At 40.0% G+C, this 16,703-nt stretch overlaps 2 protein-coding genes across 2 annotated transcripts; one reads left to right on the forward strand and one right to left on the reverse strand.

Moving 5' to 3' along the window:
- Positions 1-244: 244 nt before the first annotated feature.
- On the reverse strand, positions 245-16,495 carry LOC148096554 (uncharacterized). The gene is made up of 8 exons (XM_087834595.1): positions 16,351-16,495; positions 14,777-14,887; positions 12,168-12,215; positions 11,490-11,558; positions 11,306-11,409; positions 1,737-1,871; positions 1,370-1,482; positions 245-640 (listed from the first exon to the last, which is right to left on the reverse strand). Exons 1-8 carry the CDS (start codon positions 16,493-16,495, stop codon positions 496-498), a joined length of 870 nt encoding a protein of 289 aa, XP_087690721.1. The 3' UTR covers positions 245-495.
- On the forward strand, positions 7,788-9,331 carry LOC148096555 (syncytin-2-like). The gene is made up of 2 exons (XM_087835442.1): positions 7,788-7,826; positions 8,504-9,331. Exons 1-2 carry the CDS (start codon positions 7,788-7,790, stop codon positions 9,329-9,331), a joined length of 867 nt encoding a protein of 288 aa, XP_087691568.1.
- Positions 16,496-16,703: the final 208 nt, after the last annotated feature.

The following is a 16,703-nucleotide window of genomic DNA, read 5'->3' on the forward strand; positions in this document are numbered from 1 at the left end:
GTTGTGTTTTGATGTAAGTGAAGAAGAAGAAGGAAAGCTGTTTTAAACGGATTCATCTTCACTTATTCACACGTTGTAAGTTTGACAAACTGAATTTGTGCTGGTTTCAGTCTCTTGGTTCCTGATTTGTAGCTAAAAGTAAGAAGCAGCTACTTTCAGCTGTTTGAGAGAAACTGAAGAAGACATTTACTGAAGTTTTAGGACCAACAGACTGATGAATAAACCAAGTAAACCAAAGTAAAGACAAGCTGCACTTTGACTTTTATTAGAACAATTTGCTGGAACTACAGAGTAATGAAGTACTTCAAGGTTTTGTGTGGATGACTTCCAACCTTACTGTACAGCACAGAGCACAGAGGGACAATATATGTAATCAATATATGATGCAGAATGAACAAGTAAAAACTGTAAGCTGAGTCTGAGGCTCATGCAGGACATTTCATAGTGAGGTGTCTTTGGTTGGATTATTCAAACATTTACATCAAAGCACCAAACTCATTTCTCACAGATGAAGGTCACTGGGGTAGAAGAACTGAACTGTATCCATCTCCCATCATCGTCACAGCAGAATCCACGGTAACCATATTCGGGATTCCCATAGATATCATATTCGGGATTCCCATGTCCTTTTCTCCAGAACCTGTCAGAGAGATGAAATCTGATATGAAACTGGACTAAACTCATAACTATTGTCACATTCATATAAATATGAGTCTCTTTTGGAATATTTCCAATATTTCCTGTATTTCTTTCCCAGGTTTCTCGCCCACTTTCCCTCCTTTAGACTTTTCTCTGAGAATCATCATGCACACTAAAACAGCTTTCAAGCTTTGATGAATATGAAATGTTACTGCTGTAAAAATGGAGAATAAAAAGAAGTCAGAGCTGACTTTCTGCTGTTTGAAACTGTTTTGTCAGCTGTTTACAGACATCACTTTGAAATGTGTGTCTATCAGGTCATATTTACTGAAGCTTCTTCCTTCATATGTTCTGAAGTTTTACAAACACCAAAGAAGAAGAGACAGGAATTCTCTGAAACAGTTTTTGTTCTGTGAGAAAAGAAACATTACAGCACAAAAAACATGAAGACAAATTGAACAAAGTGAAATGTGTCGGTCGCTGCTTTGAACATGTTTCAATCCTGATTTCTTCAAACTGACTTGTTGTAACTGAACGTCATCACAGACTGCAGATGAAGAGATTTCAAGCACAGCTGTTCATTCAAAGGAGGATTTCTGCTTTTCTTTACATTCAGTTTGTGGGGCTGTTGGAAAATAGCTCAACTCATGTATTGCTGATCTATCTTCCAAAACATCAATGTTTCACTTCTAAATAATAACTCTGGAATAGAAACAAACTAATGTCTCACGTTTCTGTCAGCGCTGATCCGTCCACCCATTCCCATTCATATCCTCCTGATGTCTGTTTGGTTCTCAGACCAATCCAAGAGTGTCCTCTCATGTTCAGTTCATTGACAAATTCCTGTTTGAGAAGAGACACAAATATTGTCTCCAGTCATAATTCAGCACTTCTGTTGTAGTGACATCATCTTGTGAATATGTCTGAAGGAAGAATAAATGTGATGAAACTTTTCTTCCATTGTGCAGAAATCAGAGAGAAATCCATCAGAGTGGAAACAGGAAGCAGGTCACAGACTGACAGCAGGTCAAAAACACAAGTAACAGATGACTGTCAGCTCCATCAAAGATCACACAGACATGAACAAACACACCCACCTGTTCCTCTTTGCTGTTTATCATCACCAGATCAGCTCCTTTATCCTGACAGTCTCTCCTGCTGTCAGACCAAGTTTTACTCTCACTGGATTTAAAGTAACAGCTGCATCCAAATCTCGTCCATCCTTCTGGACACTTCCCTTAAAGTCAAACACATGTTTTAAAGACAGACTTTGTGTCATGTTGTATCACATTAATCTTTGGTCCCTGTCATTTTCCCTGTTGTCAATAGAAAATTGTACTTAGTAGTCAGTATAATCTTTTAGTGATATAAGTTTGCATATTATAGAATACTGCATGATGACCCTTTTATGACTTGTGTTGAAATCAAGACTTGCTTTATAAATTCTTTCTCACAGTGATAATAGCTGAGCAAGCTGTTATCATTTCACTCCTGCCAGGAAGAGGGAGCTGGATGCTCTTATCTTCAAGAAGAGGGGCAACGTCCTTCAGAATAACACACACACACATACACCTGAACCACTTTTATCTTCACTCCCTACATACTAACATTCCTCTGTTAATGAATAGACGTATTCACTGTTGTATTACTTTTGTATATAAATAAAGGCAGGTGCAGGAGACCGAGCGCACATCACAGGGCCCCCACTCTGGTGTGAGCGTTCTGTGATAGCCCTTGCAAGTAAAAACTGCAGCGTCTGTGTGTTTCTACCTTTAGATTCTTAGCTGAAGAAGTGTCTTTAGAATAAATCTCTTGACATTTATTTTGGTCCTTCGAAGCCGGAGCAGAAACATCAGAACTGTTATCTGTGACTCTGTTCCACGATCCAGCACTGATTCCTGACGCCGTGGGAAGCCAGCACCGAAAGTCTGTGCACAGCCCTCTTAGACGAGGCCGAAAGACCTGGGACATTAAATCTGGGTCCAGGCTGGTGTTTTTAGTCTGGTCCACGGCAGTGGGATTCAGTCTGACAACCCGAACCACCAGTGAGAAGTCTGAGGGTGAGAAACACTATTTTGGTATATAAAACGGCCGCAAAGGTTTAAAGACACGTGATAAAATAGGTTTAAGTTCGCCAAAAGGAACTGTGTTTAGACTGGTTTTAGAGGTAACCGTTAAGTACTTCGTGACAAATTAGCGCGCAAATGTCTATGTGTGTGTATGTGTCTGGAAGTAAGTTGATTTTACAGCACAATACGCTGCTGAACTACTTCTATTTTTGTTTTCTTTGCTTGAGGCTCACGTACTGGTGACAAAGGAGAACGGTTGAGTTTCATCTCATAAAACTGATACCGCTTCACCTTTAGGGTGAAGTCGAAGGCCATATCAGTAAACCACTCTGAAGTCAAGCGTGCCAGTGACGGCCCAGCAAAATCTTTGAAAATGGAGAATAAACAAGCAAAATTAACACCTGATGATAAATGTTTAGAAAAACAACAAACCAGAGCAGGACTAATCCAAAAGAAAGACAGAGAAATGCATAGTAGAACAGCAAGAGGTAGAGGTAGACCTACACACACACACCAAAAAAGTGGCTTTAGCACTACATGCTGGAGGTGTGGAAAAGAGGGACATTTTGTACGTGACTGTAAGAAACAAAGAAGCAGTTCAGACTAGGAAGAACATAATAATCCCTCATCAAGTAAAAGATCAGAGATCAAAGTTTAAAAAGGGCCGGATACAGACCCAACTGAGTACATATAAATACAAGAGGAATAAAGTGGAATAAACAAAAGGCTAAATTAAATAATATAATATAAAATAAGAGAGTGTGGATAGAGGACGTGAAGACGGCTTTGCAGCTGCTGGGGGTGAGTAGCTGTGTGGGTGTGTGTGACGGAAATCTGCATGCCCATAAAAGGTAACTGCCTGACTGTGTGAAGTATGCACCAAGAGAGAGAGTAAAATCTAGGCAGATGAAGCGAATGGATGTTTTCAGAAAAGAAATAGTAAATGAATGTTTTAGTTTGTTAATACAGGTGGATTTCTCTCAACCTGGAAACCTGAGTACAGCGGCAAAAGGATAGATTAACAGAATTGGGACGATAGACAGGCCCAGCTCTGGCTAAAAATTTTACAGCTTGACCTCTCACTTTGTCCCCACCCTGAAAAGAAGCTTAAAGGACATCTTCTCCTCCAGTTATCGGTTACCATCACTGGAAATTTTCAGGCAAGTTTTTGGCTGGATTGTTGTTGACACCATGTGTCCCTGAATCTCACAAGCAAGCTCTAATTCCTGGCTGAAGACATGGAATGTTGTTATTTAAGGTGGGGAATCAAAATTTGGGAAACAAAATAAAAACACACACAACCAGAGAAATGTATGAAAAAGGCATGTGTTAGAGAAACGCTTCGTTTGAGAAAAAAAAGTTAAAATATCCCACCTACAAACGCACACACACGCAATGAAGAAACAGCTTACATTCATGAACACGTGAAGATTTTCCAGCAAGGTTAAAGCAGCGAAACTTAACATACACCTGATGTTAAATGATAAAGTTTATCCACTACTAACAAATAAACTCTCTGGGTTGCAGGACAACAACTTGACTTCAAAAACAAAGACACTGGTATGACCAACCAGTGATGAAACAACAAATTTAGTGGTTAAAAGAGTCCAATTGTGAGATGTTTTCCTCTGATTGATTAATACAAGTGATTACTGAATGAAATAAAATTCCTTTTTTGGGCTTTTAAACATGATCTTAAGAATTTTAACATGTACCTGTGTTGTCCTGTCAACTTGGTGAGTTATGAGTTGATTATATGGTGAGAAAAAACAAAAAAGGGGGAGAGAAGGCTGACACAGGGCCTGACCTGGTGTTTCTCCCCTCTCTGAATAACACAGCCAAAACAACATCATTTTCCTGTTCGTCGGCCCTGAAAGCCGAGGCTGACCTGGACTCCTGCTCTCCCCTCTACCATCTTTGCTCTCCCTTCTACCATCTTTGATGTGACCCTGACCAAATGCTACAGCAGCTGGACCCACAACAACAACCTGAGAATGTCAACAGTGCTGCAGGAAAACGATCTCATGCAGCGGAGACGGAGAACGTTAAATCCAAGGCCCGTTTCACTACACGGGGGAGATTTCCAGACGGCTTCAGCTGACAGAGCTGTGACGAGACGCCTATTAAGCCCGGATGAAAAGTGAGGCCGAGCAAAAGAATGCTGACCTTAACAACTCTGCATTAAAACTGTGCAGGACAGTGACGGACCAACACGGATGATCGGGCAGTAAAAAGGGCGTGCCAGAGACACGAGGAGTAACTGAGGTCAGAAGGCACCTCAGATTGGACAAAAGCACCAGAAGAACATAAGCTGAAGGCACAGGTGTCGGGGGTCGGTCAGGAGCTGACCTCTGAGAAGAGCCGGACAGCAGAGCTGCAGCAATCTGATGTGTATGGAAAAGACTCTGAGGTTTCTGCCCTCAGTAAGAGCTCAAGACATCAGAGCAGAAACTGAGCATGGCTCAGGAGGAGCTGGCTGCTAATCAAACCCATCCGTCAGGCTTAGAGTCCCAGATACAGGACTTGAAATCAGGCCGGAGCTTGCTGGAGCAGGAGGTTGCCAAATCTGACGAGAAGCTCCAACAGCAGGAGCAAACCCTGAAGGAGCTACAGAAGCAAAAGGGTCAAGTTAAGGAGGAGAGGGACAAGGAAAAGATGCAGGACAGTGGAGAAAAGGACTGCCTCAATTGGGGCCAGAACCAGTATGGACAGAACTTTGGGCAGCAGCACCAATGGACCCAAACGGATTGAAAAGGGGGAGGGCAGGACCCCAGAGAGCGCTTCAGGCCCTGGTTTACCCAGAACACCAGAACAGGAAAGTGATGAACACAAACACACACAAGCACACACATCTACATACACTGACTCAGAATCAAGAGAAACATACATATGAACACATATGCACTCGTTGATTGACTGAGAAATGACACACACACACACAAATCGAAATGCTGATTCAATTCACTGAGAAGTGATCCACACACACACACACACACACACACATACACATACACATGTTTGTGCAATGAAGAGTGATACACACACACGCTGATGCAATGAAGAATGCTTTACTAACAAATGCTATGCTGATACGCAAAATGCTGCACACAAACGTCCAAATACAGAATCTGTTACAACAACAAGAAGCCATTGATTGTTTATTGGTTAAATGTATTTCATGTCACCCAGAGGGCATTTGTGTAGATTTAGGGGACAGGGTCTAGAGCAGTTTGGTTATGAAAACAATGTCTGTGAGTGATGTCTGTTTATGGCTCAAGGTCTCGACTGAATTGTTTACTGTGCTTCACACAGCCTGATAAGGAGCAGTGGTACAGAGTGAAAATGATGAATTAACGGTGTGAGCCTTATTTCGGAGCGCCACATTTTTGTGATTGAGATTTAATTGATGGAGGAACACACGGAAAAAAAAAAAAAAAGTCTGGCTAGTTTGCAGTGGTTTCTCTCTAGGTATTCTGGTTTCCAGTGTGAGAAAAAAAAAAAAAAAAAGTGCAAAAAGGAGTTACGGTACCTGTATTCCTACACAATATTGTCCCGGGAGGGAGAAAAAAAACTTTCTGGTGAAGTTTTGGTAGATTTTTGGGTTTTGCTTAACACTAGGTTGATTTTATCAGTGAGGTTTGGATTGTTTTCTCTCTCTAAGAGAGAGAAAGATGGTTTTATGCTTGGACATGTTTGCAACGGGCCCCAGTATTTGTTATTATATGAGTATTTTATTGGTTACGTTTGTTTTTGCTTTTGTTACAGTGCACTGAAATAAGAACATCTGAGAGGAGTGATCCACCGGTGGTGATATTTTGGTATTTTGTGAGTCCCTGATTTAACAAATCAGCTCTTTAATCCAGGCCTGAGAGATTGAACTTTAAAGCGCTATAAAACATTCTTACTGAAAACAGTCGCAAAGTATTTTTCTCCATGATTATAATGGGCTTGGGAGAAATTCACTTATATGGGACATTGATCACATGATAAGTCCTGAGCCTAAAAGGATTGCAGCGAGTCAATCCAGTCCAAAAAACAAGGAACTGTTTTCCTTTAAAATGATGACGTCATCTTGCTGGTGATGGAGGCTCGAATAGGTTGTGTGTGAGACTCCATTATCAGCAATATCTGGTATGAATGTGTGTGAATGTATGCATGTGACTGGACTGTGATGGACTGACGACTACAAGTTTTAACTGACTTGATACTGAGACAAAAACGGTACCTTTAGGATTAGTAAATGCCCACAAACAATTCACCCAGCCTGTAAAAGAAGGGTGGATGTTTTGTCTCACTTTGTTTTGTTTTTGCAGGAGCAGGAGGATAAGAGAGAGCAGAGGGGGAGGCTGTAGCTTCACATGAGAGTGTGAACTGCAGACTTAACCCTTTGGTTGCTAATTTTGAGTTACTGATGTTTGCATTAAGAAAATTGTGTTTTATTAGCTGTGTTTCGATTAATGTATCACATTATATTGTTGGGAATGTTAAATGCTAAAGTGAAGAAAAGCTTTGATTTCACTCATGACTGAACATGTTATTATTAACCATAGCAGGCCACTGTAAAGAATCAATTAACTTTTATAGAGGCAAAAGCCAAAACTTTAACAATACCTATGAATAACAGGGAAATGGTAGACTTGTCACATTCAAAATGGAGATATGTAACAATAAACACTGGTCCCCGTCATTTAGGTTCTTTCTTGAAATAGTCAGCAATTTAAAAGTAGAATAGAACCGACAGGGGCATGTGCTGAGATGTGGTGCTGCACAAGAACAAGAGCAAAATAAAGAAAAATTATTGTGTTTAGCTTTGATAAATTAAAATTAAAATGTACCATTACACTCAGAGGATCGATATGAAATCAAATATATGCAAATTCTGTATGAAGCACATGACTGATAACTGTTCTGTCCTGAGCTTTTGTTTTACAGCACTAACTTGACCACACCAACAGTTTTTCGCCACCAAAAGGGTTGGTGTGACCAAGGTGTGGTTTGGCTTGTTGTATGTATATTCTAAGATGATATGGCTCTGGATGGACCAGTTACCAGGGCATGGAAGGAGGACAGACTCATTAAATGAGGAGAAGGAATTTTCTGGGGTTGGAGATCCTCTGGGTGAGTGGTAGACTAAAAGCAAGCATAAAATAAAAGCTATCTTTTGTTATGGATTGGTAATAGATTGATAATTGGCCACATTTACAGCTGATTGACCTGTTATAGACTCAGTCTATTTGATGTTTAAGCACTCTAATTAACAGATTGGAAATAAAAGTTAAAACAGGCGTTTTTATGTGTGAAGTTCATACTAATACAGGTTTTGTCTCTAGGCAATTCTGCGGACGCAGGCTCTGGGCGGAGCCAGGAGTTGAACAGATCTAACATGACAATTAAATTGATTTTATTCCCTGGCACAGGATGACAGGACTGGAGCAACGACACTGGATGGAAGAAAGTCTGATACTTTCTGAGCTATGAGGTCACTAACCTTTTCTTTTAATTTTCTAGCTCCGTTGAATTGACACATGGGAATGTGTCAAAAAGGGCGGGGAAATTGAGTTTTAACATCAAACAAGGGTTATATGACTTCGTTCTTCCGGACTGATAAAATGTAGGAAATGCCTTGAGTGCAGAGGGCTAAATGCAAACACGCTTACACACACATAAATTCTGATTAGAATAAGTTACTGGTCAAGTGTGCTAAACCGATTTTGAATCACTAGAGGAACAATGGATAACAATATTAGATTATTAGGGCTAGGAAGAGAGGTGTTTTGGTTATCTGTCTCTTACAGGGGAAGGAACAGACACCGGACGAGGTCACAGATATACGAGGATCCTTCGCAGCAGAAACAGACACAGTGACTGCCAAGACACCAACTGGGTTCAAGTGTCATGGCGTTTGGGCTCCGACTAGTGACCTGGAGAAGATGACCGCAGTAAACACCACTTCTACAGCACGCTGGAAAAGAAGATCAATGTTCCCTAAACTTCAACCACATGACCCGATATGGGGAAGCGACATACCCAAGGAATTCAAACTGTGGACTACTGGACGGAATGTACTCCACACATTGTTCCCCTGGGTGGGAACCGGAAAAAACATGCTGAGGTTCGAAACTCTGGACTACCGCTTTGGACTCTTCTTGAATGCTTCGTGCAAGATCAACGAACAGCAGAATCAGGAAATCAATGCATTACGGATCGCAGTGATGCAACATCGAGTAGCTTTGGACATGATACTAGCAGAGAAAGGGGGACTTTGTGTCCTCTTCAACAACACCTGCTGCACTTACATACCAGACAATGTACACTCATCAAACATGACTGACGCACTAAACGCTTTGAGACAGATCCAGCAGGCCCAAAATCAGGACTATGTAAGTGATACAAGTGACTGGTTTTCTTGGCTTTACACTGCCTCCTGGGTACAGGTGCTAAAGAGACTGCTCATCGGCGTTGGGATATTCTTACTTTTACTTTGTGTCTTTGCAACATGTATATTGCCATGTTTAAAGCTCATGATTAATCGCATAATTGTTTCCACTGTTGCTGCATACATAGCCGTGACAAATGATGATGATGATGACCCTGATCTGTTGGAACTTGAAGATTTTGCGTGATTAATGATGATGTGACAGAAAATGTACGACAAGATGTTACATACTGATATCTCACTTCAAAATTATACGTGAACAACAGGTGGGAATGTCAATAGAAAATTGTACTTAGTAGTCAGTATAATCTTTTAGTGATATAAGTTTGCATATTATAGAATACTGCATGATGACCCTTTTATGACTTGTGTTGAAATCAAGACTTGCTTTATAAATTCTTTCTCACAGTGATAATAGCTGAGCAAGCTGTTATCATTTCACTCCTGCCAGGAAGAGGGAGCTGGATGCTCTTATCTTCAAGAAGAGGGGCAACGTCCTTCAGAATAACACACACACACATACACCTGAACCACTTTTATCTTCACTCCCTACATACTAACATTCCTCTGTTAATGAATAGACGTATTCACTGTTGTATTACTTTTGTATATAAATAAAGGCAGGTGCAGGAGACCGAGCGCACATCACAGGGCCCCCACTCTGGTGTGAGCGTTCTGTGATCGCCCTTGCAAGTAAAAACTGCAGCGTCTGTGTGTTTCTACCTTTAGATTCTTAGCTGAAGAAGTGTCTTTAGAATAAATCTCTTGACACCTGTAAATACTTCATTTAAACTCAGGTTTTCTCTCTTATTCATAATTAACTGAAACTTACATTTATACAGAGAAACTGTTACACAGCATCAAACATTTAGGATTCAAAACAAAGACACAATCAGGTTATCACTGTGTAACACTGATGTTTTCTATTAGTTATTCAAACTTTATTACCTTCTATCATCTTCTTCAGCTTCTTCACTTCTTCCTGTAGCTGACTGTGGTTTTTACTCAGTTCATCATAACGGCTCTGCAACTGAGTCAGGTTGGTTTTTGTGTCTTTAGAGAAAAACAGATTCAAATTAAGTTAAAATGTTCTACAAATATATCTGTGATATAAGAACTTGGTGTTTGCTTACCTTGAAGTTCATCCTCAGTGTGGCTGTTCTTCATTTTGTTGAATTCACTCTTGTTCAAAGCATCTGAAATATTTCAGTGAAATCAAAATAAAATAAAATAAAATGAGTGAAACTGACTGTTGGGTCGTTTTCTCTCTATAGAAAAAAACATGTTAATAAATGTAAATATAAATTTTATCTGACAGTAGTATTTTCTTGTTAATTTTAAATACTTTCTTACCTTGATGTTCAGTCTGTAGCTCGTTGTAACTGTGGTTCAGTTTGTTGTATTTAGTCTTAAATTCTTCATGTTTGATTTGAAGTTTGTTGAATTCACTCTTGTTCAAAGCATCTGAAATATTTCAGTGAAATCAAAATAAAATAAAATAAAATGAGTGAAACATTGAACAGAAATAATCTTCTTCCTCTGCTTTGTCAAATATCAATAAGAGTCAGAAACTTGCAGCCATTGTTCTTTAACATGTCCTGTGGGTGGAGGTGTTAGAACTACAGGAAATCTGATGAGCTAAATACGTATCAACTGTGAACAAAAACCACTGACAAGATTCAGAATAATTGTGCTTCAGTGTGGAGGAAGAAGGTGAAGAATCAAACAGCATTTCTACACCTGTAGTCAGAGATGTTATCTATATGCTTTGAAAGAATAGATTCTGACTCATGTGACATGTGCCTGTTCTCACTGAAAATATGTCTTTTTACATTCAGTCAAAGCTGCTCTGAGGCTTCAACACTTCCTCTTTCTGCTTATTTATAATTAATAAATGTTTCTTCCTGCAGCTTCCAGGAACTCCTGTTACAGTTTTTCCTGCTTTCAGACGTCCTTTTGCAGGCGTCTCTGTTCTCACATCACAGATTTGTGATGTTTCTCCTGATTCAGCATTAAGTCTGTCACAGCTCCACCAGGACCTAAAGGTCAGCTGAAGGTCATCAACTGATTTAAAACATAGAATCAAACCACCTTAAAATCCAAACATCAGCAGCTGCTGGGAGTTTTCTCTGTGTTGTTGTTTTCTATTAGTTATTCAAACTTTATTACCTTCTATCTTCTTCTTCACTTCTTCCTGTAGCTGACTGTGGTTTTTACTCAGTTCATCATAACGGCTCTGTAACTGAGTCAGGTTGGTTTTTGTGTCTTTAGAGAAAAACAGATTCAAATTAAGTTAAAATGTTCTACAAATATATCTGTGATATAAGAACTTGGTGTTTGCTTACCTTGAAGTTCATCCTGGAGCTCAGTGTGGCTGTTCTTCATTTTGTTGAATTCACTCTTGTTCAAAGCATCTGAAATATTTCAGTGAAATCAAAATAAAATAAAATAAAATGAGTGAAACATTGAACAGAAACAATCTTCTTCCTCTGCTTTGTCAAATATCAGTAAGAGTCAGAAACTTGCAGCCATTGTTCTTTAACATGTCCTGTGGGTGGAGGTGTTAGAACTACAGGAAATCTGATGAGCTAAATACGTATCAACTGTGAACAAAAACCACTGACAAGATTCAGAATAATTGTGCTTCAGTGTGGAGGAAGAAGGTGAAGAATCAAACAGCATTTCTACACCTGTAGTCAGAGATGTTATCTATATGCTTTGAAAGAACAGACAACACTGGGAATCAACACTTCCTCATATCACAGGTGTTTCCATGTGATCAGGTACTTCCTGTGGAAGTGCAGCTCTCACTGTGTGTTTCCTGTTTCACTTCGAAGGAGTTTGTAGGGCTGAGCTGCCTTTGACTGTGAACAGTTTCTCCTGTTTATGTTAGTTTGGGAGGTCAGCTGCTGTAATTTGGTTTGTTTCTTTTTTTATCTTAACACAAGAAGCTGATTCAAAATGTAAAATCAGTTACCTTTCAAATCCGTCTCCAACTCTGACAGTTTTTAATAGTTTCTTACCTTCCATCTCGCCCTTCAGCTGCTCGTTTTCCAAACTCACCAAAATATCTGGTTAGAAATGCAACAAAACCGAAGATTTAAAATTTAAAATGATTTAAATAAAGTTTTTCATTTTCCTATGAGATGAATGGAGCTAACATTAGCTTGTTAGCTACCTGCTTAATACACCAAGTGAACTAACTAGCCGCATAAAGGTCAGCTGAAAATAATCAACTGATTTAAAACCTAGAATCAAACCACCTTAAAATCCAAACATCAGCAGCTGCTGGGAGTTTTCTCTGTGTTGTTGTTTTTGTTTTTGTGGAGTCTTTACCTGATAATATAAAGAACCTCGAGGCAACTGTTGATGTGATTTGATGTAATAAAAAAAGATTAATTGATATATCCCAGCAGATGAATGGAGCTAACATTAGCTTGTTAGCTACCTGCTTAATACACCAAGTGAACTAACTAGTCGCACAATGACAGACGGCCACTGTCTAACATAGTGTGACTGCACCTGCATCAGTCTGCAGCAGATGCTGCTGCCTGTCTGCTTTGTTGATATAATCACAGAATCACCGTGTTGAGTGAAGAGTTTGAAGGAACAACAAGAACATTCACTCCACCTCCACAACACACACAAGATATGAGCCAGGAATCATGCACACAGACACACACCTGCTAATCAGTGCTAAGTAACAGACTCATGAAATACTAGAAGCTCAGTCAGCAAAACCAACGTGTTGGTCAGGCTGTACCACACAGCAGCTCATATTATTGATCAGAGAATTCCATTTAAAATGCCACCGTGCAGTTTTTATGAAGAGGAAACTATCCTTAGAGACCAAAACTCATTTGGTCCTGAATGGAAACATGTTTTTAATGCAGCAAAGGTGCTCATTTTAACATGGGAGTCTGTGGGGACTGACTCGCTTTCAGCATCAGCCTCCAGTGGTCATTAAAGGAACTGCAGTTTTTGCTGCTTCTGTGTTGGCTTCATGTACTTCCTGTATTTGCTGTGGCAGAAGGACACGTTCTGGTTGTGAAGCTGCATGTTTGTTGGCTGCTGGGATTCAGTATCAGTCATGCATTCATTTGCAGGAGAAGTTCAGAGGTTGTATCTTATCTTACAGCATATGGACAGGATGATGATCCCAGCTAACATCAGGAGGCACAGCACTCTTAGACCCAGTGTAGCACATCTGAAAGAGCCCTTCAGGACTGAAGGAGGATTCTGAGTCTGTGGTCCTGTTAGAAAGCAGTGTGGATGTTGGTCTGTGCTTATTTCCTGTCAGTCTGTGGTCAACAGACCTGTGGTTGTGGTTGTATCAGCTTAACGTCATAAAAGGGTTTGCATAAAAATTTCTTAACTGCATTTATTGTTTCTCTTAACTACAGATAAAACTCTGTGTTGTACAATATGTGTACTTTGTTGAGTTTTTGAGAAAATATCAAACTGAGTTTGCATAAAGCAGAAAATGTATAAACTCTTCTTTGTCTAAAGACGTTGAACGTTCACACATAAAAGCACAAACACAGTCACACCTCAGTGTCACAGTTGGTTCGACCCAGGAAGTGTTATTTTCTCAGTTACAGTTTGTTTTCTTGCTGTTGCCTTATAGAGAAACAAACTGTTGAACTGTGGAGGTTCATCCAGTCGATGTGGAAAGTTTGAACCACGTCTCAGTCACTCTTTAAATGAACAACAATTTATATTTCACTTCTTCCCTTTTTATGTCATTCACTAACTTTTCCTTTCATTTCTACATTTTGTGCAGAAAAACTGATGCATTTCATTCATACTTTGTTGTTGGGCCGTCCTGGTTAACACACCTCTGCAACATTACATGAGAGTCGGGTACTTTGCCTCTGGATTTGTAAATCTGGGCTGGTGGGTTCAAACTTCAGGAGATCACACTCCTCAGCCTCCCTAAGAAGGTTTATGTCAGAATATTGAAGGAGACAGTCCATCCAATTGTGAAATCTCAAATTCAGAGCAACAATGTGGTTTCCATGCAACACTGGATTCTTCATGCTCTCAAGGATGTGTAGGACTTTACCCATATAGTCTGCAAGTGTTTTGTGGAGAGAAGACACTTAACCACGTCCTTGGCTGGGCCTGTGTGGGGTGATTAAGGAGTCTGATGTATCAGTCCCACCATTGCTGTCGGCTATCTGCTGCCTGTACAACCAGGATCAGACCTCGGTTCGCATCACTGGCAAATAAATAGATAAATCAGATTTGCCAAATAGACAGAATTTCTGGGCAGGGCCGAAGGAGCTGGAGCTCCTCCACACTGAAAGCTCCTGACTAGGACTACACCTGTGTGCTACTTAGATGAGGTGTTTGAGGTTTGTCCAACTGGAGGACACACGTTTTCTTAATCATTCAATTCAGTTTTACTTCTCCAAATCACAGCAACAGCCTCAAGGTGCTTTATGTTGTGAGGTAGACCCTACAATAACATTACAGTAACAAGTTTGCTGTTTATGTGTTTTCCAGTGAAGTAGCAGAAACACAGCAGTGTGGGAACAGGAACTAAACACAATCAGGTCTGCAGCATCAAATCATTTCACTTCAAATGTTTAAAATCAAACATCTAACATATTGGAATAAAATTGCTCACAGCGTGTCATGATTCCCACCACAATCAGCAGATACAGCACTCCCAGGTTCACTTCAAAAGCTCTGAACCAGCTTCTTCTCACAGCTGGAAGCTTCTTCTCGGTGTGAAGATCTACAAAGATAAAACAAAAAGTCCATTTATGAAGCACTAATGAGAGACTTTGGAGCTTTTTATTAATCCTCACTGAAGGAATGATCCCAGTAAAAATGAAGTAAATCAGATTTACCAAACAAATTAGTCGAGTTTGTTAAAAAGTTACAGGAACTCAAACAAGGACAAAGTAATATTAGTCCATTCCAGCTGTTGTGATCGGTCGATGCATTTCTGGCCACTTCTTTGTCGCAGCTTTTGAATAGATCAGTGAGAGAAAAACAATCCTCCTCTCAATATAAGGACTAAATGACCAAAACTATCCTGATGGACGTGAGGGAACGTAGAAAGAAGTGTAGAAACCTGAGGGACAAATATGGAGGAGAGTCCCAGAATATTAGTTTCTATGATGATCATCTGCACGCGGGTCAGAGCTGTGAGGAAAGTGTAATGCTGAGGAACAACCATGAACTGTGGAAAATTCACAATGAATCTGCATCTTTCTGTTCCTGTTGTCAGACCACAGAACAACTATGACCTACTGATTTAAACGTGCTGCATTAACTACAGGGGGAAGCTGCTAACACACTGGAGCTGCATACCAAGCTACTGCTCTGCACCTCTGAAAGACGCATTTTTGTAATCACAACATTGTCGGACAAACTCGACATTCACACATGTTTAAAACAATGACTGTGTGGACAATCTGGCTGTATTTACAGTCATGTTAACACTTGGAGAGGAAGCAGAAAGAGCTGTGCTGCTCCTATTGGCTGCTTCTCTCTGTCACTCACAGACCTCTTCCTGAAAGCAGAGCAGCAGCTGAACCAGTTTGACTTGAAGCCACAGACACTGAAACAGTCAGACGGTTAGAAACGGAGCTCCTAACTGGGAGTAAACAGGCCCAGTGCAACAAATAATCTGTGTGCCAGTTTGGACTGAAACTGGAAACATATTCTGGGGACATGTGACACGAACACTAACATGTCTTAAAGTGGTCGGTGTTAAGAGAAATATTTTTAATGTGTATCTGCTCATTATATTGTTTTATGTACTTTAATAAAGGCTTGTAGAGCAAGGCCACTTTTAACTCACAAACTAAGTGAAAAACAGGAAGCTTTAGTGCACAGCCATATTAATATTTAAGACACTGAAATTAGGAACTTGCCATATAAGCAATGTTTGAGACTGTGTGATGTGTAAAGTACCAAAATAAAACCTATATGAAGCACAGTTTATGATTCTAATGTTAGAGAGCTCTTGCAACTGGCGTTTGAGCTGTGCAGAGGTCTCTCTCTTCCAGAAGATGATTGAATAAAAGAAATATCAATATTTTAACAAACAGAGTCGGTTTTCTCTGTTCTATCATGGGGACAAAAGAATCGGGGTTTAATATCGGATATCAGAGCTTTAAAAGACACTGAACAACACTTTCATCATCAACATTTTCTTTGGTTTTGTCACTTTGATGATTTCCTGCTTACCAGCTTCTTGTAGGCCAACGTCAAGGTGCTGCTCTCCATCATCTAACACGTCCACCTCACTTTGCTCTCTCACTCCTCCATCCTCTTGGGACCCTCTGCTGTATTTCACCCTGAAATCTTCAACACTTTGAATTTCTGTAGACATTTTGAGCTGAAAGATATTTGAGCAGCTTCACCGTCTGTCTGTGTCTTTAAGTCCGACAGCTTTGAAGAGGAAACAAAGAGGAAGTAAAACAGGAAAGGTCACAGTTCTTCTGACACGTCAGGAGGCGTCAAACTGTCAGTTATGTACAAATGAAAACAACATTCAACAAGATCTGAAGTTCAGTTACATGAATATAAAACACTGAAAG

This window comes from Neolamprologus brichardi, chromosome 22, assembly GCF_056152115.1.
Source record: "Neolamprologus brichardi isolate AB-2024 chromosome 22, ASM5615211v1, whole genome shotgun sequence".
Classification (NCBI taxonomy): Eukaryota; Metazoa; Chordata; class Actinopteri; order Cichliformes; family Cichlidae; genus Neolamprologus; species Neolamprologus brichardi.

Excerpts from the sequence above, each read along its gene's own strand:
- LOC148096554 (XM_087834595.1), bottom strand. The coding sequence starts at position 16,495 with ATGTCTACAGAAATTCAAAGTGTTGAAGATTTCAGGGTGAAATACAGC. Across the intron at positions 14,888-16,350 it reads CGTTGGCCTACAAGAAGCTG|ATCTTCACACCGAGAAGAAG; the intron begins GTAAGCAGGAAA and ends TTATCTTTGTAG. Across the intron at positions 11,410-11,489 it reads GCTCCAGGATGAACTTCAAG|ACACAAAAACCAACCTGACT; the intron begins GTAAGCAAACAC and ends TTTTCTCTAAAG.
- LOC148096555 (XM_087835442.1), top strand. The coding sequence starts at position 7,788 with ATGAGGAGAAGGAATTTTCTGGGGTTGGAGATCCTCTGG. Across the intron at positions 7,827-8,503 it reads TGGGGTTGGAGATCCTCTGG|GGGAAGGAACAGACACCGGA; the intron begins GTGAGTGGTAGA and ends TGTCTCTTACAG.